Source organism: Urtica dioica, chromosome 1 (genome assembly GCF_054948205.1).
Source record: "Urtica dioica subsp. dioica isolate 48M chromosome 1, U.dioica_male_clone48M_v1_H2, whole genome shotgun sequence".
NCBI lineage: Eukaryota > Viridiplantae > Streptophyta > Magnoliopsida > Rosales > Urticaceae > Urtica > Urtica dioica.
This window is the reverse complement of record NC_142756.1, coordinates 58,401,987-58,426,999: the sequence shown is the minus strand read 5'-3', so window position 1 is coordinate 58,426,999 and position 25,013 is coordinate 58,401,987. Positions and strand designations below refer to the sequence as shown.

The 25,013-nt window shown below is 39.6% G+C and overlaps 1 protein-coding gene and 1 long non-coding RNA gene across 3 annotated transcripts; one reads left to right on the top strand and one right to left on the bottom strand.

The window, feature by feature from the left end:
- Positions 1–2,985: 2,985 nt before the first annotated feature.
- Positions 2,986–7,051, bottom strand: LOC149408236 (uncharacterized). Of its 2 annotated transcripts, none has more exons than XM_089616344.1 (8): positions 6,518–7,051; positions 6,205–6,327; positions 5,045–5,557; positions 4,740–4,883; positions 4,536–4,646; positions 4,394–4,444; positions 3,879–4,207; positions 2,986–3,678 (listed from the first exon to the last, which is right to left on the bottom strand). In XM_089616344.1, exons 1-8 carry the CDS (start codon positions 6,918–6,920, stop codon positions 3,094–3,096), a joined length of 2,259 nt encoding a protein of 752 aa, XP_089472470.1. In that variant the 5' UTR covers positions 6,921–7,051; the 3' UTR covers positions 2,986–3,093. The 2 variants fall into 2 exon arrangements, with proteins under 2 accessions (XP_089472470.1, XP_089472464.1); XM_089616338.1 differs by having other exon boundaries at positions 3,879–4,297; positions 6,518–7,050.
- Positions 7,052–19,174: 12,123 nt separating this feature from the next.
- Positions 19,175–19,636, top strand: LOC149408235 (uncharacterized). The gene is made up of 3 exons (XR_016296669.1): positions 19,175–19,216; positions 19,324–19,491; positions 19,573–19,636. It is a non-coding gene; the product is annotated as an uncharacterized LOC149408235 (long non-coding RNA).
- The last annotated feature ends 5,377 nt before the right edge of the window (positions 19,637–25,013 follow it).

The window sequence follows — 25,013 nt, the reverse complement described above, 5'->3', positions numbered from 1 at the left end:
GTTGTGCGTCTCTTGACTCAATTTGTCTCGGATGTGGAATATCAATGTTTGTGACCACTGGTAAAGGAATGTCCTTGAAAGGGTCTTGTGAAGGGATAACATGGTTTTTCTCATAAAAAGGGAAAAAGTTTTCATGGAAAACCACATCCCTAGAGATAAAAATATCCATAGAGTTCAAGTCTAACAACTTGTAACCTTTAACACCTGGAGGATAACCAAGAAAAGCACACTTTCTTGCCCTAGGTGCAAATTTTGTTCTATGAGCTCTAAGGGTTGATGCAAAACATAGGCATCCAAAAACCCTTAAGAACTGATAATCCACAGGTTTATCATACAAAAGTTCAAAAGGAGAACGGTGAGACAAGATAGGAGAAGGTGTGCGGTTAATCAAAAAGGTAGCAGTGAGCACACATTCAGTCCAGAATTCAATGGGAAAGTTCGACTGAAACAACAAAGCCCGAGCAACATTCAACAAATGTTGATGTTTTCTCTCAGCTACAGAATTTTGCTCAGGGGTCTCTACACAAGAAAACTGATGTAAAATGCCATGCTTAGAAAAATAATCAGCAAACACAAGTTCTTTAGCATTATCACTCCGAAAAAATTTGATGTTTTTAGAAAACTGATTTGAAACATAAGCACAGAATCTTGGTATGATATTATGAACCTCAGACTTGTGTTTCATGAGATAGATCCAACAAAAACGAGTACAATCATCCACAATGGTTAAAAAGAATCTATGGCCACGATAAGATGGTACATTATAGGGACCCCAAACATCACAATGAACAAGATCAAAACTAGAGTGTGAAAAATTGTTTGAAGAAACAAAAGGCAGTCTATGTTGTTTGGCCAAGGGACATACATGACAAGGAGATAGTAGAGTTGACCAAACCATAAAAACCTGTTTGGAAGGATGTCATGTTGACTTCACTTGAAGTGCCAGGATTGGTTGTTGTCGAGGCCAATTGATTTGACAAATGGTTGATGAGCTGATGGATTTGATCTGATGAAAGATTCCCTGAGCTCATTCCTTCTGCCACATTTGTTTGATGCTTGGCCTTAGACTTGAATTTCGGTTCATATCCGGGTGGATATCCATGAAGTTTGTAGCACTTGTCGACGGTGTGCCCGAGCATCTTGCAATGTGTGCACATTGGTCGATCTTTCCCTTTGGATTTCTTCTGGTCTTCACTTGTCATCATCGCCAGGGAGTTTGACTGATCGCTTGAAACAAGTGACTCTGATCCAACAGATCGTTGAGTCTCCTCTTGTGAAAGCATAGCATATACCTTATTGATGGGTGGAATAGGCTCCATCAACAAGACTTGACCTCTGGCGTGAGTATAAGTCTCATTGAGTCCCATCAGAAATTGCATCACGTACTCGGACTCGGCGAATTCATTCAATTTTGCCTTTCCTCCACAGGTACACGCGCAAGTGCATGCTGGCTTGAAATTGCAGAGTTCTTCATGTACCGACTTCAATCTTGTGTAATAGATGCTAATGGTCTTCTGCTCTTGGCTGAGATTGACAAATTCTCGCCTCAATTGGAAGATCCTTGGACCATTGCTCTGCTGAAACCGATCTCTCAGATCGTTCCAGATATCTTTCGCTGTTCCTCCAAAAAGAATGCTTGATGCGATCTCTTTACTAACAGAATTCATAATCCAAGAGATTATAGTGCTGTTGTTCCGACTCCAAAGGCGAAGAAGATCCGGCTCTTCTGATGAAGGTTTTGCGATCGTACCGTCGATGAAACCTAGCTTGTTCTTTGCTTCAAGAACAATGAGCATAGATATGCTCCACGGCATGTAGTTAGTTCCGGTAAGAACGTTGGAAACAAGACTACCTCCCGATGCATCTGAGTGATGAAGATAGTAGGGAGAGAAAGGATCTTCAATCGTCGATCTGAATCTTGGATTTCCAACGTCTTTCGCGACGAGAGATTCTCCAGGTGAAGCTTCGTGGTCGGCATTGTGGCAGAGAATTACAGAGCTTGAGATCGAGGAGAAGAAGAAAGAAAGATCAAGATTCTCAGGTGAAGCGGATTAGCTCTGATACCATGTTGTAACCGAGAATTTGATCGGAGAAGAAAGACTTTGGGAAAAACTCAGACTCAAGCTCTGAGAGAATTCTTTTTATTAATCAAAAAGGAAAGTTTGAAAAATTACATCAAAAGTCTAACCAATCAGCTACTTATACTGAACAAGTAAAAGAAACGACTTGTCACATAAGTGCATGATTAAAAGAGATAAAAGAAACGACATATAAAATAAGACATAAAACTAGCGCTCCAATACTCATACCTGACTTTACCAGAGTATTATAAATAAACTGCTCATGATTGGTATTGTTGAAAACAAAGATAGAGCTCTTCCAAAAAATCCAAATATTGTTGTTGATATCACCACCATTCATGAATTAGGAAGATTAAGTTTAAAAGCTAGAAGCTGCATATTAATACTTCGAGCGTCGGTTCAAGAAGGACAAGTAAATAGACTTGATGATCCTTAATCAAAGCTTTTAGGTACTCCACTTTATCACTATCACCCACCCTCTGATATTCCAAATGATTGATTTAATCATTGGAAATTAGAAAAGGACAGATCTTCTTGGAGCCATGACATCCCCACTTTGATTGTTTTTCAATAAATCGCTTTTACCTCTATTTTTTTGTGCTTCAAAAAGGCTACTAATAAAATGAGCAAAGTATTCTTCAATCTCATTCACATCCTTGGAATAATTGTACATCAAGTCCAAAGACAGCGTTCTAGTATGACCTTTCATGATTTTCGAGGCTTTACCATCGGGATAACTCGAGTCATTGGTAATGGGCAAGCGAAGCTACAAAGACATCCCTTTGGGATTATTAGTATTCGCCACCAAACTTTCTAGTTCAATATCATCAGTGGATTATTACTATGCTTTTAGATATCAATAATTAATAAACTCATTCATACATGATCGATCGATGTTTAAACATAGTAAAATGTTTTGCTTTAAATGTAACAAAATAATAATTGATCAATCCGCAGTTTCTACACATTAAACAATATAAAACAAGAACTAAACCGTAAACCCAAAAGCATATTAAAATACACTTGGCCCGTAAGTTGAGATGAAGATATCACGTAAAAGAGGAAATTGCATCCACACGAACAAAGCAACCGGAATGCTGGAAAGGCTCACCGAGGGAATCACAATCCACGATTTTTGTTGAAACATCACCGAAAGCCCAACGCAAAATGCTACAATCATGGCTGCTATAGAGAGTAATAGAGTTGAGAGACCCACAATCAACTTCGTGGGCAGAGATCTTAGAAAATCTTCTTCGGCGTAACGCGATGTCAGGATTCCCAAGAACACGAGCACCGAGGTCGTTGACGAAATCAACGCAATGGCATTCGATAGAGTGAAAAATCTGAACAACTTCGCATTCGCAAACACAGGGAAACCCGAGTTCTGATCATTTCCCCCCGGAAACGTAAAAGCCGCGGCGAATGTTATCGTGATGATTAGAGCGCCTACGACGGTACAAGAAGTCGATGTCTCCTTCATCCATTTCTCTCCTGCAATGACCAAATCCTTGTGGCTTTCTGTGAAAGTGTCACGGGGTGTCTGATCTAGTTGATATGTCGATTCTCGGTCTAAAGGAGATGCAATTCTTCTCACCTCCTATATCAAAGCAAGGCATTTAGGTATTTGTTAAGACTTTTTTTTTAATAAAGAGTTAATTAACTATATAAGGATATAATTTGTGCTTGAGCGTCAAACTATATATAGGCATGTTTGCGTCATTACGCTAAAATTAATTTCAAGGGAATATAATTTCTATGTGTTGTCATGAACAAGTGGAAATTAGAGATTGTAATGACCTTAAACCATTGCAACTCTCTCTGCATTTGTAGTGCCGCTCCTGGAATGCGATTTAACAGCCTTGAAGGTGCTATTGCAGCTGCTTTGTTTAGGCTCCTGTTTTCTAACCGATCCAATTGTCTTTCAACTTTGTTTTGAAGGCCGTACAAAAGGCTATAGGTTTTTGCACGACGGGACTCGATGGCAAGATGAATGGCTAGTGTTGAGATACCATCACGTAGAAGCTGCGGCTTCGCTTCTACTACGCCGGTTATAAACTCGACATTCCCTTTGTTTGCGGCTTTGGCGATCGCATAAGCCACTCCCACATCTTTTAGTCGCTTCTCATCTGAAGTAGTTTTGATAACTTTGCACATCTTATTCAATAGTTCCATGATTTGAACGTGGACCAATTTGATTTCATACAGCTTCTTGATGCCTATAGTTGTCATGAAGAATTTGTAAGCTCCAACATAGTAGAAAATTAGAATAGCAAATTGAAATGATTTTGCCCAAAAAGAAAAGGATCTCCTACCAAATAGTTGTAGCAGATATGAGCCCATTCGTCGGGTTAGGCTCCAAAGCACTGCAATTAACTCATCTATTTTTGTTAGAGCATGTAAGGTAGAGTCATGCATAATAAATAGCATTTAACAGATAGACTAGTGTAACCTTACTTTTTTTGCAGCGTGTGAAGAAAGTGACGTCTTTTCTATCACTTGGGTATTTTTCTAGTTTTTGGATGTCTAAATGAATGTGGTTCGTCCCCAAATCAGGTTTTGGTATCCCTGCCGAAAAGAATAGGAGCTTGATATATATAAACGGAACTATAAAATGCAATGTGTTTTCTGAAGAGCATTGAGTAGTTTAACAGCACTAACAGTCATATATCCACTTTTGCAAAAAGCTCAACGAGCATCCACTAGGAAATACTTCAACAAGGGATAACACGAACACCGGAGATGTATAAAACGACTTTGTGATCGCCAAATGTGGAAGACGCTCCATCAAATGCAAGGCGATATCTTTACCGTAAGAACAAAATTAAAAAATAGTTAAAGAGTTTGTGATTCCAATGAATTAAAAGATATTAAAGGTGTGGAAATTAGAATGATGTGGAGTTGACATCGAACCGTCACATTATTTTGTTAAAAAAAACAAAAAAAAAAAAACATGGTCATCTTACCGAGTTGTTTTGCAAATAGACAATGAGTAAGGAAGTCAGAGCCGGATCTTCCGTCCAGATCCTCAATCCGTGTAACGGAATAGAGATAACGGGCCATTTGGGTTTGGCCGCTGAAAACGGCTTGTTGAACCGGAAGGCCGTAATAACAATGAGGAATGCTCAGCAATTTTCTATTTTTTTTAATCAAGCACTCAACTATCGGCACCATTTTTGTTTCTATGGCAGCTGCGAGGACTGTGAGGCCGTCATCGACCATCATTTCCACTTCTTCGTCGGTCATCCGTTCCACCAGTTTCTCGACCACATTCAGACGTCCCTCAGCTACGGCCACGTGAAGCACGTTCTTGCCGGAACCGGGGTCTCTCACTCTCACCGCCTCGGGATGTTGCTCAAGAAATACCCGAGCCACGTCCCAGTCTCCGCAGCTCATGGCTTTGAACAATGGCTCGTACTGCTGAAACTCGTTCCCGTTTGTTTTAACCGGGTTCTGAACAGAGGCTCGTACCGTTGCCGCTGCCAAATGTTATCATTGAATTAGTATTTAAAAGCTGTTTTTTTTATATTGTCTGCATTGTTTGGAAGAGCTTCATGAAAACAGCTTTTGGCTTACTAACAGCGTCTCCAATGGTGTATTCTGTTTCTTATGCTATTTTTTCTTTTAAAAGTGGAACCTCTATAAAAGTAAAATTTGAAAATATCAATGTCTCTTACGCTAAATGGGTCAATGAACTATATTTACTACAAAACAATGAGTTAGGTTCAATTATGGCCAAATTTCATAACATCTGAAACAATCATTTTCTATTTTTTTAATATTTAATAGAAAAAAATCATTTTAAATTTTGTATAAAATATTTTAACATCATTATAAATTATATATATATATATATATATATATAATTTTCATAGTGAAAAAGTATCATAACTTAAGAATTTGATGCTAAATAATTTTGTATGTATATATATATATATATATATATATATATATATATATATATATATATATATATATATATATATATATAACGTGGTGCGAAACACTTATTAGAGTCATAGTTTTTATTTCTTTATTTCTCCCAATAAAAGTATAATAGCAAAAGCAAAGCCAAACAAGCGCTCTATCTTGTAAAATAATAACACTCAATTAGACCGTTAATTACCCGTAGTAGTAATGCTCGATCCGCTGGCTCCTTCATTATTATCCTTTGGTGAGTTCGACTTCTCTTCAATTTCTTTATGTTCATTGTCTTCTTCCTCGTTTGGATTGACAAAGTTCTCTCTCCCTGACAAGGATATCGAGCCATTATATATAACCTTAATAATGATTACAAGCTAGCAGCTGTACGTAACAACAAGTTTTGTAAACGAAGATCAGAAGAAAAAAAAAATAAAGCCTCTTTCTAATTTAAATTCATGAAAGAAAAATAATCAACACCTCAAATATTAGAAATTATTAGGAGTACTATTACTGACATGGGGCAAAATCTGATTCGGGTTCAGAGTGTTCATTATTATTTGATTCTTCTTTGATTTCGAGACCCGTTGATTCGTTCTCTTTCCGATCACCGATCCCCGAATCCTGGGATTTCGGCCCATACTTGTTGGCCAAGGCAGCCCAAGCGTGTTTGGCGGAAGTTATCCCTTTGATGGTACGAAAAGCCTGCTTCATTCCACAAGACGTCTGGATGGCGTGGAGAGCGAGAGCGTTGTTTCGCCTCCATTCTGCCTTGGCCACTGATCCGTCCTCGTCGGCCGGCTCGTCGGCTTCAACGACGTCCCACAGATCTCGGCCCACCAAGTAAGTCTTCACCTGAATACACCACTCCTCGTAGTTCTCCTCCGAGAGAAGCTCATTAACAACCCTAATTCCTTCCATATTCAAATGTCTCTTAATCACACCCTAGCTTGCTCCTCAATATATAGCCATATTCTGTAATATATAATGAAGGGCCAAAGCGATCATGGAAAGAAGAAGCGTCAGTGAGAGCTTGTGTAAGTGTGCCTCGAAAAGATGAGACCTATTATCTAGAGAATGTGCTGGTCTTTGTACTATTTATCAGTAAAGAGACCACGAGAATAACGAGTCACTAATACCTCTAACTAGTACGACTTTTTTTATAATTGTTTAATAGGATTTGGCCATAAATAAAATATATAAAGACGAAGTCAAAGACACATAAAGTATGGTAATTTCCTTCTCCTTTTTCTTTTAACGAACGCAGACACAGTGAATGTCGAAATGAGCTATTTTATTAGTTTGAGCCCTTTACGGTCTAATCATATTTATCAAGTATGAGTTTTGAATTGACAAAGATTGATCAATAACATTTAATAGGAATCTTAGTTATACAAGTATAAGGACAGTCATTGTTCTCACCAAACCATAATAACACCCCATCTCCATTAATGCATCTTGAGAGTGAGATGTACATTTTCTGCTGACGTACGCATTGACACGATCTGGCAAGTAGGTAGGAGGATCATAATCGATAAATTTACTCGACTAGTACATAAATTTGTAATTCAAATTGTACTACATTAGAACTTAAAAAATAAAAGAAAAGAAAAGAAAGGCAAGTAGGTTTGGGGTGGTCCAATAAGTATTCTCTTTTGAGAACGAATACAAAAAATAAGGCAATTACTTTCTCTTTTAGCAAAAAAAAAAAAAAATATATATATAGAGAGAGAGAGAGAGAGAGAGAATCATTATTTAATCTCTTTTACCGTCATTTGTTTCTCATTTTTCTTTCTTTCTTTCTTCTTTTTCTGACAAAGAACTTAGGTTTGGTCTCATACATGTTATGTTGCAAATAATTAGGGATGTTAATTTTGCCTGACCGGTTTGGCATCTGTTAAGACTCATCAATTGGTTGTATATTGCCGAAATAAGATTTTAGGTTGGACTTTCTTTTTCCCGAATGGCTAATAATATGAAGTGTAGTAATGGAGCTATGATCAATAATGATTATAATTAAATTATAATTCCTCCCTTTTTTATAAAAAAAATAAGGCTAGTATGAAAATAAGATTTCATTGCAGTGATAAATCTTTAAAACATATAAAGACGGAGTCAAAGACATAAAGTATGGCTTAATAGCCTCAGGTGGCTATGTCAATAATTTCCTTTTTTTCTAACGAAATTTAGATAGAGTTAATGTCACACTGAGCTATTTTATTATGTTGTCTGATCATATTTATCCAGTATGAGATTTAAATAGACAAAGACTGATCAATAAACATTTAATTATATTTAATAGGAATCTTAATTATACAAATACAAGGACAGTCATGGTTCTTACCAAACATAATCATCCAATCTCCATTAATACATCTTGAGAGTGATATGTACATTTTTCTTGTGACGTACACTCATTAACACGATCTGGCCGGTCATAGACTCACATAAGAGGAATGCACGGTAGGACATTATGAATTTATGATCATAATTGTTAAATTTGCTCGACAAGTTCATAAATTTGAAATTCAAAATTTGTACTACATTTAGAACATAATGAAAAAAAAAAAAAAAAAGCAAGTAGTTGTGGGGTGGTCCACTAAGTATGTGTTTACCTAGGAGGACAATGGCCGTTTAGAGGAGATCCCATGCGCGGAAGAGATTCGCAAGACGATTTGGGCCATGAATGGCTCTAAAACGCCGGGACGGTCTCCAAGGAGTCTTTTAGAAGTGCTTTTGGATGTAGTCGGAGACTCTTGCAGCGTTTGTTGGGAGTTCTTCACCAATGGGAAATTCTTGAAAGTCGTGAATTTTGCCCACGTGGTCCTTATACTTGAACAAATTTAACTATACATATTTTATTTTCCATAATTCGTAGAAATCTCCATGAAAATATTATATAATAATTAGCAACAATAATATCGTAATCTTCTTCTATAGGCTGTTCGAAATCATCCATATCAGTATCACATATTGATAAAACATCGCTATCGTAATAATCTCCAAGTGTTTCATGATTGTCTTCATCGCATATAAAATTACTAGCATCATAATCTCACATTTGACGATGATTAACTTTATATACAGATTACCAGCCAGGACGACCCTTTATATCTTCCGAGTGGTACGCTTGTTGTGCTTGTGTTGTTAGAATAAAGGGTTCAGTTTTGTACCACTCTGAGTTTGTATTTATGCTAAGAATATTATATTCTTCTTATTCTTGGATTTATGTCGAACTACTTGCATTCAAATAACGTTACTTTGCAACCTTTAATAAAACTTATCACAAATTTTTTTGTAAGACATTATAGAAATCCATTTCTCCACCTTCATGAGACGATGGCACACACATACTACTATTTTTTGTCTTTCTCTTATCATTACGTCATTGATAAGAAACTTAATTGCATTCACTAGACATCCACAGGTGAATTGAAAGCGTATATTTGGACGAGTAGCTAATGCATAAAGTTCATTGCTTGCCTCAGGTGACCCATAATCACGTAGGTTTGTTATCTATAATAGAAAGTAAAAAAAGAAAACTCTAATATCGTCGTAACAATTGAGTTATAGATACAAATTCATGTAAGAAAGTCACGTGCATCATGTTTAAACCGTTCGGGAAATCGTTCTTCTTGGAATCGGTCTAAGTTTTGAGCCACACTAAAGCTCCAATTCTTTCCTATGTTGCCTAATTATCAGGGCGTATCCAATCACTACTATAAATAAGCTTTTCTGGTGCGGAAGGGCATTAGGTGCGACAAGTCGCACCTAATTGGGCATCAGGTGCGACTTGTCGCACCCAAAGGGTTCCAAAAATGAAAAAAAATTCGCTGATTTTAAGTGGTATTGGGTGCGACTAGTCGCACCCAATAGTTTTGAAAACTTTCAGGTGCGACTAGTCGCACCTGAAAATCTAAAAAAAATTTGGCGCTCAACTTCTCCCTCTCATTTTTTCCATTTGTCTGACGTGGAATTAATTTTTAGATTTTTTTTTTTACTTTCAGGTGCGACTAGTCGCACCGATTAACTTTTTTAGGTGCGACTAGTCGCACCTTTTGGAGTATCAGGTGCGACAAGTCGCACCTGATTACTAGGGTTAGTATATAAACTCAGCTTCGTCTTCTTCATTCACTTCACAGCCTCTCCGACTCTCCCTCCCTCTGCGACTCTCCCTCCCTCTCTCTCCCTCTCTCTTCTCCGAGCCTTCTCCGACGTCCAAGTCCGCGCGCCTTCTCCGACGTCCAAGTCCGCGCACCGCTCTTCTCAGACCGGTCTTCTCCTCCTCCGTCAGTCCTTTCCTCCGCAGCCGCTCCTCCGCGCCAGTCCTCTCCTCCGCGCCGATCCTCCGCAGCCGTTCCTCCACGCCGGTCCTCTCCTCCGCCTTCGCTCCTCCACGCCGCTCCTCCGCGCCGGTCCGATCTCCTTCGCCTAAGAGATAATATTTTTTTGTGTATATATATATATATTAATAATTAGTATTATATATATATATATATGAAGAAAAAAAGTCAAATGGTTTAGTATGTTTTAATTAGTAATTAGTATGTGTTAATTAGCATATATAATTAGTGTTAATAATTATTAATTAGTTTTAATTAGTAATTTAGTATGTTTAGTTTCAAATTCTATATATGTGTTTAGTATGTTTAGTAGTTTAGTATTTACGTTTCAAATCAAATAAATTGTTAGTATGTTTAGTTTGATTTTGATTGTTAACATGTATTAATTAATGTAATTATAGTTGTTAATATATATAGTATTTATAATTAGTTTAGTAACATGTATTAATTAATGTAATTATAATTGTTAATATATATAGTGTTTATAATTAGTTTAGTAATATGCTTAGGTTAGTTGAAATTAATTGTAATTGTAAAAGTTTAGATTAAATATTATTTGAAATTGAAATTGTAATGGAAATCAAATTGGTTAATAAGTTGTTAGTTTAGTTAACTAATTAATTTATAGTTTAATTGTTAACACTTTGTACTTAATAATGAAATTGGTTATGTAACTAATTTTAAATTTTAAATGTTAGTTTAATTAAGATTTTTTTTAAGAAATAGTTTAATTAAGATTGAAATTGGTTAATTGTTTAAACTATCTTATTAGATTAGTTGTTTATGATATTGTAATTAATTAATTACTGAGTGATTGTTTTATAGTTTTCATTGATAAAATGTTGTGACCGAGCCACGGAGGCTCGGTTTAGGACTTAGTTAATTAATATGATAGTTTCTGGATGGATTTTAAATGTTTTTAAAGTACTTTGCAGGTTTTTGGTTTAACAATATTATAGGGGAAATTCTGCCAAAATTTCGGTAGAGTTTTGAACCAATTAGAATCGAAATCCACTAGAAACAGTCCATTTTCTTCTTATAGGATGTCGACTGGAGCAGGTGGAGGCGAGGATCCACCACAGACGCCGGGATCCTCCGGATCGAAGAACACACGTGGACCAACGAAGGGTCTCGTGTCAGCGAGAGCAGGGGTAGGGACTCCTGGTGTGAATGTAGTTCGCTACGATCGGCGACACATGATGTTCTACCAGGACATCAGGGAGCTAAATCCCATGATCGGCACCTTCTCGAACCGTCTTGGAAACTTGATCAAGGCGACGTTTGAAGCACACGCAAACGACTGGAATGAAGTCGAGCCTCAGCATGTGACGGCCGTTATGACCGCATCCAGCACTGTATACCGAGTTGCAAGCTCAGCTGGCAGCACAACAAGCTCAAATGGTGGCACAACAAATCCAGATGGAAGAGATGCAGCGACAGCTGCTCTCGTTTCACAGATGCATACTCAGGCTTCCCCCACAAGCCCACATCCTCAGCCTACGCCGACATCAGCGGTAATGGCTGATAATGTGACGCCAGGTTCTGCGGAGTTTCATCGAGATCGTCCTAGCGGTAGCGGCAGTGGCCGAGGAGGAAGCAGCAGTGGCCGCGGAGGCAACTTATTTGGAAGAGAAAATTCCTCTATCGATAAGTTTTATAGGCAACAACGAAAATAGTTGGACTTGTATATTTTTATATTAGCAAACAAACTCGTATTAGTTGTTTGTATATTAAAAATATTTTAATATGAAATATTAATTTCTAATTCTAATTATAATTTTAATTATTTGTAAAAAAAAAATTTCAAAATAAATTGGGCATCAGGTGCGACTAGTCGCACCCAATAGTTAAGGCGGGAATGGTATTGGGTGCGACTCGCCGCACCCAATACTATGGCGGGAAGAGTATTGGGTGCGACTAATCGCACCCAATAAGTTGGCGGGAAGAGCATTGGGTGCGACATGTCGCACCCAAAAGTCAAATTCCCGCCTTATTCTTAAGTTCCCACGGAAAAATAGGTCCGACTTCAGGTGCGATAAGTCGCACCCAATAGTGTCGCACCTAATAGTATATACTATTGGGTGCGACATGTCGCACCTAATAGTATTAGCTGCGGACTGTTAGGTGCGACTTAGTCGCACCTAAAGTCGCACCCGATAGTACTATTGGGTGCGACTTTTGTCGCACCTGATGCCCATATTTGTAGTAATGAATCATAGTCGAGACCTTACGCAAAACTTAAAAATGAGGCGTTACAAAAAAAAAATATAAACTTTTTAAGTAATAGTATAATTTTTAACAACTATTTCTAACATTTTCTTCTTAAAATAAAAAAAAAATTGAGAAAGTGTTTATCAAGATCTTTGTAATTGAGCACGCGTCTTCAACTTGTCCATTTTCGATCCAAATACCTAGCAAATAGACAATATACAAACAAAAAATTTATCCTATAAATACTTATACAAATTGAACTTTTCTAACCTTTTGTGATGCAGACATATTAATTAGATCTATGAATTCAAGCTCGGATAACCCATGTTTTCTTTCAATTGATAACATAGCTAATCCGTTCAATCACTCTTGCAATATAGTTGATCTCAGATAACATTTTATTAATTTCAACTTTGAAAAACTTCTTTCGGAGGAAGCCACGGTAACTGGAATAGTTAGTATTATCCTATACGCAATGCACGCATTTGAAAAAAATTTCACATTTTTAATATAATCATGTTGAAATTCTGTTTAGAGAGAGAGAGAGAGAGAGAGAGAGAGAGAGAGAGAGAGAGAGAGGCAAGATGTCACACACAATGTAGAGTCAATGTGTTCGACAAATTGCTTTGATGCAAATAATGGATGATAAAATAAACAGTGCGTAAAGTAAAGGACACATAATATGTTTACTCAGTTCGGTGCAACGTCACCTACATCTGGGGGCTCTCAGCCAGTGGTAAGGATTTCACTACCAATATCACAAACAATGGACTTATATGAACAACACCGGAATCAATGTCCTAGAACTATTACTACAAGTGATTACCAAATCAGGGACTCCCAGTGAATTTGAGACCTCTCTCAATTCCACTCTTCAAGCACGCTCTGATGCCTGGTCAGCTTTAATATCAACGCACGTGAAGACTTCAATCGCGCAATCACAAAACTCAATCTCGCAGACACTCAAAATTCTAGAATAGTGTTTGGAGAATTACACCGCTCGTATAAAAAAATCTCAATCTGCCGATCGTGCACGTCTAGGAACCCTAAATATTTGATAAAGCATCAAGAACTGCTAAGGGAATAGCACTTAGCTTTTATAGTAGTCATACAAGTCTGGAGGTAAATCTAGAGTTTCACTACCCATAAACGCGTGAAGATCATCAAGGAAAGTCTTCAGCGATAAGTTCTGACAAAACATGAAACTTGCCAGACAGTCTGCGCACAAAGAGAAAGATGTCTCTACAAATCCTGAAGCATGTTGTCTGACACCTTTCTTTAACAACTTGCAATAAAAAAAATAAGCCAACACATAATATAACAACAAACTCCCCATTTGGCTATTTTTTAGACAAGCACTTCCAGAGCAGTTCTCGGTCAGATAAAGTCTCATTCAAAATAAATGACATGATACCAAGAGACTAGCAATCAAATAAGTCAAAATAAATGAAAAATAGACTACCTCTCCCTAGATTGCCTCAAAAGCATACCAAAGGCAAGGATAAACCAAAACAAGGGAAGGCAAATATATGAATAAGCACACGAGAACTGAAGCAAACAGCAGATAATCACCACAATCAACATAGTCTGAATACACATACCGAAAAGGAGAGCAGAGGCTCATCACAAAGAGAAGCCAAGGAGTGTACCAACTAGAACATAAACAACTAAAGTAGACCAAATATTCAGATAGTAGAGACCAAACAAAGAGAAACTCTGGAAAGTAGAAGTCTCGGGAGAACCTTCATCATCTTCATCTTCATCTTCCTCTTCACCGCTATCGGCCACATCTTCTCCCTCGTCCTCATCTTAATCTTCATTTTCTTCATCTACTGGAGCAGGTTGAGCAATCTGTACCGGCTATGAGGTAGAAGCACCATTAGTACAAGGTAGAGGGGTCATCACCTTAATAAGAGCCTCACAAACAGCTTTTCGGCGAGTAGATGTCGCAATGATCTCCTTGATAGCAAAGACTTCCTGAATAAGAGCATTGAGAATGTCACTCTGCACAGTTTCAAAAAGAACAGCAACTTCAAAGTTTCACCAGCAGCGACAGATGTTGCGACAGAAGGTCTAACAAGATCACAAGCATGTTTCCATGTAAACAGCTTGTGACTGAAAGTTAATTCACTCGGAGCCTTTTCAACAACATCATCAATACGAAAGAGGTCCTTCATTTGAGCCAAAAGAATCCCAGAGATCAAGGAGGGGAAGCCAAAGGGAAGCTTCACAGCAAAAGACTTGGCATATTCGACCAAGTGCTCAAAAACAAACACTCCAAAATCAAATGAAGTTCGCATACCTATCTGATATATGAGACAGGCCAAGTCAGCGTTGATGCTAGAGCCGTGAGAGAAAGGGGTTCAACTGGAAATACCAATCCTATACAGTACGGAGTACTTGGCAGAGAGATCAGAAGAAGGTAGGGAACCTCTCTTCGGCCAAGTCTTCTTCTCGTCATTTGAGAGCTCTTTAGCCACAGCATCTGTGGAAGTGAGACGATCAACATTAATAATCTTCCCATGGCCTAGGAAGTCGTTGATCACTGAGGGAGAGATATCAAAGCAGTGGTCACGCACATAAACTTTTCTAAACTCTAGATAATCCGGTTGATCAATAGAGGCAGACAGGTTCACAACAAACTCCTTCAGTAACTTGGGATAGTAAGGGTCAATCCTTGTGACAGTCTTGAGCAACTGTGCATCGTTCATTAGCTCTATAATCACATCAATCTCCAGAGCCTCTTTGGAAAGCTCTTCCTCATGAAACACGGTCCTATGAAACATATACCTCCACTTCCTCACACGATCTTCTTTGTGTAATGAGACATTGTCCAGAGGAGCAGGAGGAACATCCTTAGGAAGCTTTTGGCCTCCAATAGATCTTCTATTATCCAATCATAAGCTCTTAGGACGAGCTACTAGTTCTTCTTCCTCAAACTCGCCTAGGATGTCAGCGACTTCTTCCTCAACATTCTTCTTTCTCCGCTTCTTCTTGTACAAACCCCACTTCACAGGCTTTCTTTTCTTCTTCTTCTATTGAGTCTTGGCCTTCACAGACTCCTTCTCTTTCACAGGACCCTTTCCCTTTACAGTCTTCTTCCCCAATACTCTTCTTCTTCTTTCCTTTTGGCACAAAGGATGCCAAAACTTCATCCACTAGCATCTTTCCTCTTTCCAGAGGTCTATTAGGAAGGTCTCTCAGTCTCAGAGACAACCTTATCAGCAGTTTCAGCAACAACAACTTCTTCTGCTAGCTCCATAGCTGCATCACTAGGAGGCACACTCACTTCCTCAGTTTCCCAGACAGGCTCACTGATACGCACGACAGATGCAAGGACATCATGTGCAACATCCTTTTCACCGACCGGATCAGCAGCAACAACATTATGAGATACACCAAGAATTCCACTGATTGCATCTGCATGTGGGGGATCAGTGGAAACAAGGAGAGATCCCAAGTTGTCGAAATCCATCTCTACACTATCTTCATTCATAGCCTAGGTTCTGGGTTCTCATCAATCACATCAACATTTATAACTTCCTTTTCTTTCTCAATCACCACGGGAGTAGGGAAAGAACCAGAAATACCTTGAATCCTCACATGAGGGGCTTCAATTGGAGAAAATAAATCATGTTCCTTGGAGGGAACATCTTCATCGTTGTGACCAGAGACGGTGAGTTATCACTCTCTTCCTTTTCAGCGGACGATTCACTGGAAGAGACAGACCCAATAACATCTTTGATTGACAAGATAGCCTTCCTTGGAGCAATCACCACACCCTTATTCTTGGCAAGAATATTTTCTCTTGTATGGAGAGTCGTCTCAGGTTGAGCACCTCCGAACTGACCATCGGCACTCTTCCCAGAGGACATTCCCTTAACATGAACACCATGTTGGGTGATCTGAAACTATGTGGCTTCCTTCACGATAACTTTCTTCTTCCCCATAGAAGATTCTTTCCGCTTAAATTTGCAAGATAACCTCCACAAAATAACAAAGCAAAGAGTGGTTATACAAACCAGAAAATTCACGAGAGGAGAGAACGAGAAATTAGGGATTATGAAGCTCAACAATTTTGAAAAATGAAAAACTTCCCAAGCTTCCTCAAAACATAAATTACCGTCGATTGCATGAGCTAAGAACTAGAGAAGCACAAAACGAGGTCGTGAGATAAATTGGGGCAAGATATTACTCAAGCCCAAACAATAGGTTTGTATATACAAAACAATGGATCAGAACAAATAGAGTAAGCAAACAGCCAAACAGCCAAAGGAAAGCAAATGGATCAGAACAAATACGAAGACCAAACTATGAGCCAAAATGGCATTAAATCAATGTACACGCATCAAATGGGCCAACCAGATAAATGGGCCCATGAATAAAAAGAGAAGAAATTCAAATAATAACCATCCACACAAAATAGCCTAACAGAATGAAAGGCCCTCAAAAAGCAATACTGACCTAGACCTAGTAATTGCTATTGATCAATAACACACAGCCTAAGTGAAGACCGAAGATCCTCAAAATGATTAGCACCCAAAACCTTAGTAAAGATGTCAGCCAGTTGCTTTTCATTGTGAATAAACTCGAGCCTAATCTTCTTGTCTTCCACACAGTCTAGAATAAAGTGGTTTCTGATCTCTATGTGCTTAGTCTTGCTGTGTTGAACAATGTCATGACATCTTAGCCGACATCAGCAAGCATTTGTTTCATCCCCAAGAGTTGCTGCTGCTTGCTGCAATATATTCAAACTCGGCAGTAGACAAAGAAATACAATTCTACTTTTTCTTGAACCATGAAATTAAGTTGTTTCCAAGATAAAAACAACCCCCTAAAGTGCTTCTTCTATCAACTACACTGCCTAGTCAGCATCATAGTATCCCACAAGAGTAGAAGTAGTATCAAATGAATATAAAATCCCAAAGTCAGCAGTTTTAGAGGTGTACCTTACAATGCACTTAGCCTGAGAGAGATTGGTAACTTTGGTATTGGCTTGACACCGAGCACACACACCAATAGAGTAAGCAATATCTGGACAACTAACAGTAAGATATAAAAGGCTTCCAATAATACTTCTGTACAGGCTTTGATCAACAGATTCACCAAGTTTATCTTTAGTAAGTTTAACATGAGTGGCAGTGGGAGTGCGTTTGTGAGAAGATTTTTCAAGGCCAAACTTCTTCACAATGTTCTTGGCATACTTACTTTGAGATATAAAAATACCATCATCTATCTGTTTGACCTGAAAAGCCAGAAAGAAGTTGAGCTCACCAACCATGCTCGTTTCGAACTCAGATTGCATTTGTCTCACAAAAAGGTCCACCATCTTGGCAACATCCCTCCAAAAACAATGTCATCGACATAAATATGTGAAATCATGAGATTTCCTTCTTCCTTCTTTATGAACGGAGTCTTGTCGACTCCTCCGTGAACATACCTATTCTGCATAAGAAGTTGAGTGAGTCTTACATACTAAGCACAAAGTGCCTATTTAAGACCATAAAGAGCCTTTCTGAGCTTGTACACATGCTGAGGAGAGCTAGGATCAACAAAGCCTTTTGGTTGTGCAACATACACCTCTTCATTCAAGTACCCATTGAGAAAGGCATTTTTGACATCCACCTGAAAGAGTTTGAAATGTAGATGGCAAGAGATCCCAAGTAACAATCTGATAGCTTCAATCCGAGCCACCAGAGCAAAGGTTTCAACAAAATCCACTCCTTCCACCTGTGTATAACCCTGCACCACAATTCTAGATTTCTTTCAAGTTATATTACCATGCGCATAAGATTTATTTTTGAAAATCTATTTAGTTCCAATAACATTTACATTTTCCGGTTTTGGAATTAATTCCCACACTTCATTTCTTTCAAATTGCACAAGCTCTTCTTGCATAGCACTATCCATTATTCATCATCAATAGCCTCAGTAACATTCTTAGGTTCGATTTTAGAGACAAAGCAGACATTACCAACTATTTCTTTCACTACTACAAATTAACATATTGGGTGCGGAAGGGTATTAGGTGCGACATGTCGCACCTAAATGTCGCACCTAAGAACATATTAGGTGCGACATGTCGCACCCGATAGTCTTCCATGCGCCTAAAAATTTCGCTGATGATTATGGCTATCCGGTGCGACTTTGTCGCACCTGATATGAAATTGTCGCATCGGATACTATTGGGTGCGACATATGTCGCACCTAATACCATTAGGTGCGACTCGTGTCGCACCTAATGGGTTTAAAAATTTAAAACGGTCAGAAATTCCCCCCGAATATATTGGGTTCTGGAATTTCACATTGGGTGCGACAGTGTCGCACCTAATAGTCATATTAGGTGCGACACTTATGACTATTAGGTGCGACTATGTCGCACCTAATAGTTTTAGGGTATTTAAAAACCTGAGCTTCTTCTTCTTCGCCCAAACCAACTCTCTCACTCTCTAACTCTCTCTTCTCTCTCTAACTCTCTCACTCTCTCTCCGACGCTCGTCCCCGGCGCGACCAGCCCCGCCTCCAGCGCCCGACGCTCGTCCCCGGCGCGACCAGCCCCGCCTCCAGCCCGACGCTCGTCCCCGGGCGACCAGCCCCACCTCCAGCCCGACGCTCGTATCCGGCGGACCAGCCCCGCCTCCATTCCCCGGCGCCGTCCTCCAGGTAAGCCTCACACTCTCTCTCTCTCTCTGTCTCACTCTCTCTCCGTCAATCTCACTCTGTCTCTCTCCGACCCCTCCCGACCCACCCGAACATCCTCCGGCGACCAGGCCCGACCCACCCTCTCACCGCTCCGGCCTTGCTCCCCGGTACTTCACCACCTCGCTCCCTCCTCGAACACCACCGAGAACGAAAACCGAGAGGCCCGACTCCGTTGCACACCCGTTCGTTCCATTCTCTCTCTCGCTCGCCTTTTGGATTCAGACAAGAATATCCCGGTATGACGAATCCAAATTCCGTGGCTTTTTTTTTTGCAATGTGTGTCTGTGTGTGATTAGATCCCGGTATTTTACTCGCAGCCCCGTCGTCTCAGTGAACGGCCTCAACCCTCGCTCACGCACAACAGCCCTCGGCCCAGCCCCCGGCCCACCCTCGGCCCAGCCATCGTCGCAGCTTGGTCACTCGCAGCCCCGTCGTCTCAGTGCCTCGTCGTCGCCTCGGAAAAACGTTAGGTATTTGTAATTATTAATATTTATAGATTATTTAATATTTTTAGATTATTTCATATAGATTAATTAGTAATATATATGAAAATAGTAACATGTTAGATTAAATGATAATATAACTTTGATGAAAATAGTAGCATATAGTAATAGTCAATTTTTTTTAATAATGTGTAATATGATAGCTTAGATTAATTAAGTTAAAAGTAATATATTAAATTAATTAGTAACGTGTTTAGTGTAATTTAATGTAATTGTAACATGATTTGTTTAAGTTGATTGCAATTTGTTAAAAATTTGGTTAATTAATTAATTTAATACTTTTTTAGTTAGATTAATTAATAATATATATGAATATATTTTAAAATGAATTAGTAACATATTTAATTTAATTTAAACTTATTGAAAATTTATTGATAAGATAATAAATGGAGCTACATAGGTTCAATTTAGTATTTAGTATGTTAATAAGATAGTCAATATATGTGTTTTTTTTTAATTGCAGATTTTGGTTAGTCAATATTTTAGGGGAAACTCTGCCGAATTTTCGGTAAAATAAAACGTATTTCTCAAGAAAATTAACTCTTTTGATAATATATTTTAACGAATTAACTAATTTGTCGAAATTGGTTAACTCGTTAATGAAATCAATAGTGAATTTGTATATATTAACGAATTCTAACCACTTTTCAAAATTAATACATGTCAATCACAATTTCTCTTTCATTCTTACAAATTCGCTCTCGAATCTTTCAAATATTAACGATCCACTATCAATTTCCTAACAATTCATCACTCTCAATTTCATAATAATTCACTCTAAATTTCAAATATTAACGATTCACTCTCAATTTTACCTCTCAATTTCCTAATAATTCAATCCTACAAAATGAATTCCAACGATTCAGTTTTATCCCCCAATTTCCCGTCTCATTCAGAAGAATGTCAAATCCAAGTAGGGACTGGATTACCGAGAACAATCGGTTGAGTTTGCAATATAAAACAGGGGTTAACGAGTTTATCCGCGTTGCAAGCAGACTCCCGAACGAAAACGGTCATTATCGTTGTCCTTGTAAGTCTTGCAATAACGTGAGATGTCTGGACATCGGGGTCGTAAAGAATCACCTCTTGAACAAGGGGTTTACTCCGGGATACACCGAATGGTATCATCACGGCGAACGTCGAATGGTAGAAGCTGCCAGCGAGACTAACCAAAGAGGAGTCGGTGGATTGCACGATGCTCTCCATGATATAATGGATCACGAGGACTTCGACGATTTTACGGATCCGACTCCAAGTGAAGTGCGTGCAGATGAGCAAGTGGAAGATTTGTTCGCTGAGTTGGAAGCAGAATTGTACCCTGGGTGCAAAGAGTTTTCGTCTTTGTCGTTCTTGGTTTCGTTGATGCACATCAAAGTCACGAACCATTCGACGAACAAGTCGTTTACAGAATTGTTGCAGCTCTTGAGGAAGTCTCACCCAATTGGTAATCGAATTCCGGAAAAACACTACGAGGCAAAGGCGAAGCTGAAGCGTTTCGGCATGGGATACGATATGATTGACGCGTGCATCAACAATTGTGTGTTATTTCGAAAAGATCTCGAGAAAGCTGAAGTGTGCCCAATTTGCAATGAGAGCAGATGGAAGCCAACGGGGAAGAATGTATCACAAAAGATATTACGATACTTTCCCTTGAAAGATCGATTGAAGCGATTGTACGCTTCTCGACACACGTCGCTTGAGATGCAGTGGCATGAACGAGATCGCGTCAAAGAAGAAGGCGTTTTGCGACATCCGGCAGATGGTTCGACGTGGAAGAATCTAGATGAGAGACACCCAAATTTCGCTGCAGAGCCTTGTAACGTACGTCTGGGACTAGCTTCTGATGGGTTCAACCCGTTTGGGGAAATGAGTCTAGCGTATAGTATGTGGCCCGTGGTACTAACTGCGTACAACTTGCCACCTTGGTTGTGCATGAAAAAAGAGTACTTGATGCTAACGCTTTTGATACCTGGACCGAGCTCACCTGGAAAAGACATGGACGTATTTTTAGAACCACTAGTTGAAGAGCTGAAAGAATTGTGGGATAATGGATTCCAAGTGCGAGACGGGGCGAACGATGAAGTGTTTCGGTTGCGTGCCGCGCTTCTATGGACGATAAACGACTTTCCGGCTCGATCGTATTTGTCGGGATGGAGTGGCCAAGGGTATCTTGCTTGCCCCACGTGCAACATTGAGACGCCATCTATGAAAATTAGAAACAGGATTGTCTACTATGACCATCGTCGATTCTTGCCTACGCCTCACCGATTGAGGAAAAGCACTGATCACTACGTAAATCGTCACGAGAAGCGCCTGAAACCTGTCAAGTTGACTGCGCAAGACATACTCGATCAGTTGACTAGTGTGTCTTCCACGAAAACCGGCAAGAATATCGGTAAACGAAAACGTGCTGAGTGCGAATTGAATTGGACCAAAAAGAGCATCTTTTATAAGTTGTCTTACTGGTCAGAATTGGAGTTGAAGCACAACATGGACGTCATGCATATAGAGAAGAACGTGTGCGAGAATCTTCTCGGGACGGTGCTCAGCTTGGAAAAGAAGAACTACGATACGGAGAAGTCGAGATTTGACTTGATGGACTTGAAAATCAAGTCTTCTCTGCACTTGAGACAACAAAGGAATGGGTGGTACAAACCGCCAGCAGCGTACACGTTAACGCTTGAGCAGAGACACCGGTTTACCGAGTTCCTTCAATCTGTTAAATTCCCAGACGGGCTCGCTGGAAATTTGAAGAAAAATGTAACTGCTGACGGGAAACTCACAGGTTTGAAGTCGCACGATTGTCACGTGATCATGCAGAGGCTGTTGGCTGATGGTATTCGCCCTTTTGTGCCAAAACCGATACAAGAGACGATCTCAGAGCTCTGCAACTTTTTCAAGTTGATCAGTTCTAGAACCCTGAGAGTGGACGATCTCGAAAAAGCGCAAGATTCAATCATTGAGATATTGTGTAAGCTTGAGATGATATTTCCGCCAGCTTTTTTCACGATCATGGTTCACGTGACAATTCATCTACCAGATGAAGCGTTGTGTGGCGGTCCGGTGCATATGCAATGGATGTACCCAATTGAGAGATACCTTGGAACGTTAAAACAATTTGTCAGAAATAGAGCTAGACCCGAAGGCTCCATTGCGGAAGCGTACGTTGTAGAAGAGGCATTGACATTTGTTGCAAGGTATCTCGAAGATAAGAAAACTGTCGATGAAGTTCAAGTGCGGGAACTTAGTGTTTTTCGATCTGAAAACTGTGTGCCTTACGGGATGATGAAGCCGATAGTTTTAGACGACGACCAAAAAGAGAAGGCGGAGTGGTACATTTTTACCAATTGTCCAGAAATCGATCCGTATTTGATGTAAGGGATTCTTTCATTTAAATATGTACATAATCTAGCTCATTGATTTACATCTAATTACGTAATGTTAACAGTGAGCATTTGGAACTTATACAAAATAACTCTGAAGCGGGAACTGCAGATTCTGATCTCGAAGCAATGCACAGAAAAGAATTCAAAATTTGGTTTGCGAAAAAGGTAAACCGAAAGGATTCATTTGCGAAGAATTGCTACTAAAATTGCTAATGACATCATCTTAATTTGTATATTCCAGATTTATGACATGAAAGTTAGTGGTTTCGACGTGTCTGAAGAACTTTACGCGTTGTCTACGGGATCTATGCAAATTGCTCATCAGTATCCGAGTTGCTTTGTGAATGGCGTGAAGTTCATCACTCGTCGTCGTGATAACCAACGAATCACTCAGAATAGCGGTGTTTGTGTGCCCCTGAACGACTTCAACTTTTACGGTCGAATGGAAGACGTAATCGTGCTGAACTATACACATAACTGTCGTGTCGTACTGTTCAAATGCATATGGTATGGTGACAAGTACAATGCAGGACGTATAGTGCACGTTGATAAGACCACCGGAGCAACGAGTTCGTATACCGCCAAAGAGTGGTTTACAGAAGAGCCGTTTATACTCGCGACTCAAGCGAAACAAGTGTTTTACATCCAAAATCTCGTTAAGGGTCGCGAATGGGAAATCGTTCAGGAATGCAATCAACGTGGGATATGGGACATTCCTGAAGTTGATCCGACCACTTCAGCATCGATTCCATTGACAATAGAATTGTCAAATATCGACCGTCTTAATCATCGACACGAAACTGCTACGGCCGAGCTTGTTAATGTCGTTGAAGATGATGAAGAAGTGGATGAAGAAGATGAGGCGCTTGCCGTTTTTGAGGGAGACGATGTTGATGTCGATACTAACATTACATCGAGTGACAACGATGAATGACTAACACCATGTAATAACCGTAGTCGTCGAATAGTAATTACATAGTAATTAAAAATACTAACTACAATTCATTTTGCAGGATGTCTACTTCAGGTCAGGACCCATTAGGAGGAGAGCGTGACCCCCCGCAGATGCCGAGGAAGAAGCGGGGACCAACGACTGGCGTCGTTTCTGCGAGAGCTCGTGTTGGGACCCCTGGAGCGAACACAGTTCGCTACGATCAGAATGCGCAGGCGTTCTACCAAGACGTCAGGGAGCAAAATCCGTTGATCGGGACGTTCCAAAACCGATTAGGAAACCTGATCAAGAGTACCATTCCAGTCGACCTCCCAGACTGGAATCATGTGCCTGCGCAGAGTGTGGCGGCTCTTATGAACTCGATTCATAACGAGTATAACTTCGTTTATGCACATCCCGAGAGTGGCGAGCTTGTGCCTGCAGATCCTATTCACAACGAGATTGATATGGCTATCATTCGCAATGCGAAGAGGATGCGTCGTGGCCAGAAGTCGAGGTTGTCGCAGCTCTTCTTCAAGACATTTTGCGGGAGTAAGGATCTCGCTAAAAATGAAACTCCCGATGGCTACAACCAGGAAGCCTGGTTGAAAGCAATAGAGGTGTTCGACTCGCTAGAGCATAAGGTATGAGTTGAACTTCCGATGATTATTCGAATTTCTTAAAATTAAACTTCACGTATTTATGTCTTGCAGGCGAAATCTCTCCGCAACCGGGAAAATTCGAAGATGAAGAAGACGAAGGCGAGGCAAGGCTCGCTTAGTTTTTTTGGTCATCGCTCGTGGAACGTAAGTCTCTTAAAATTAATATGTAATATATATGTGATTCATATTTTAATGTTGAAAAATTACAGCGAAGAGAAGATGGGAGTATAGGCTCGGCTTTAGCGATATGGTTAGAAAAACACCAGGACGCTAAGG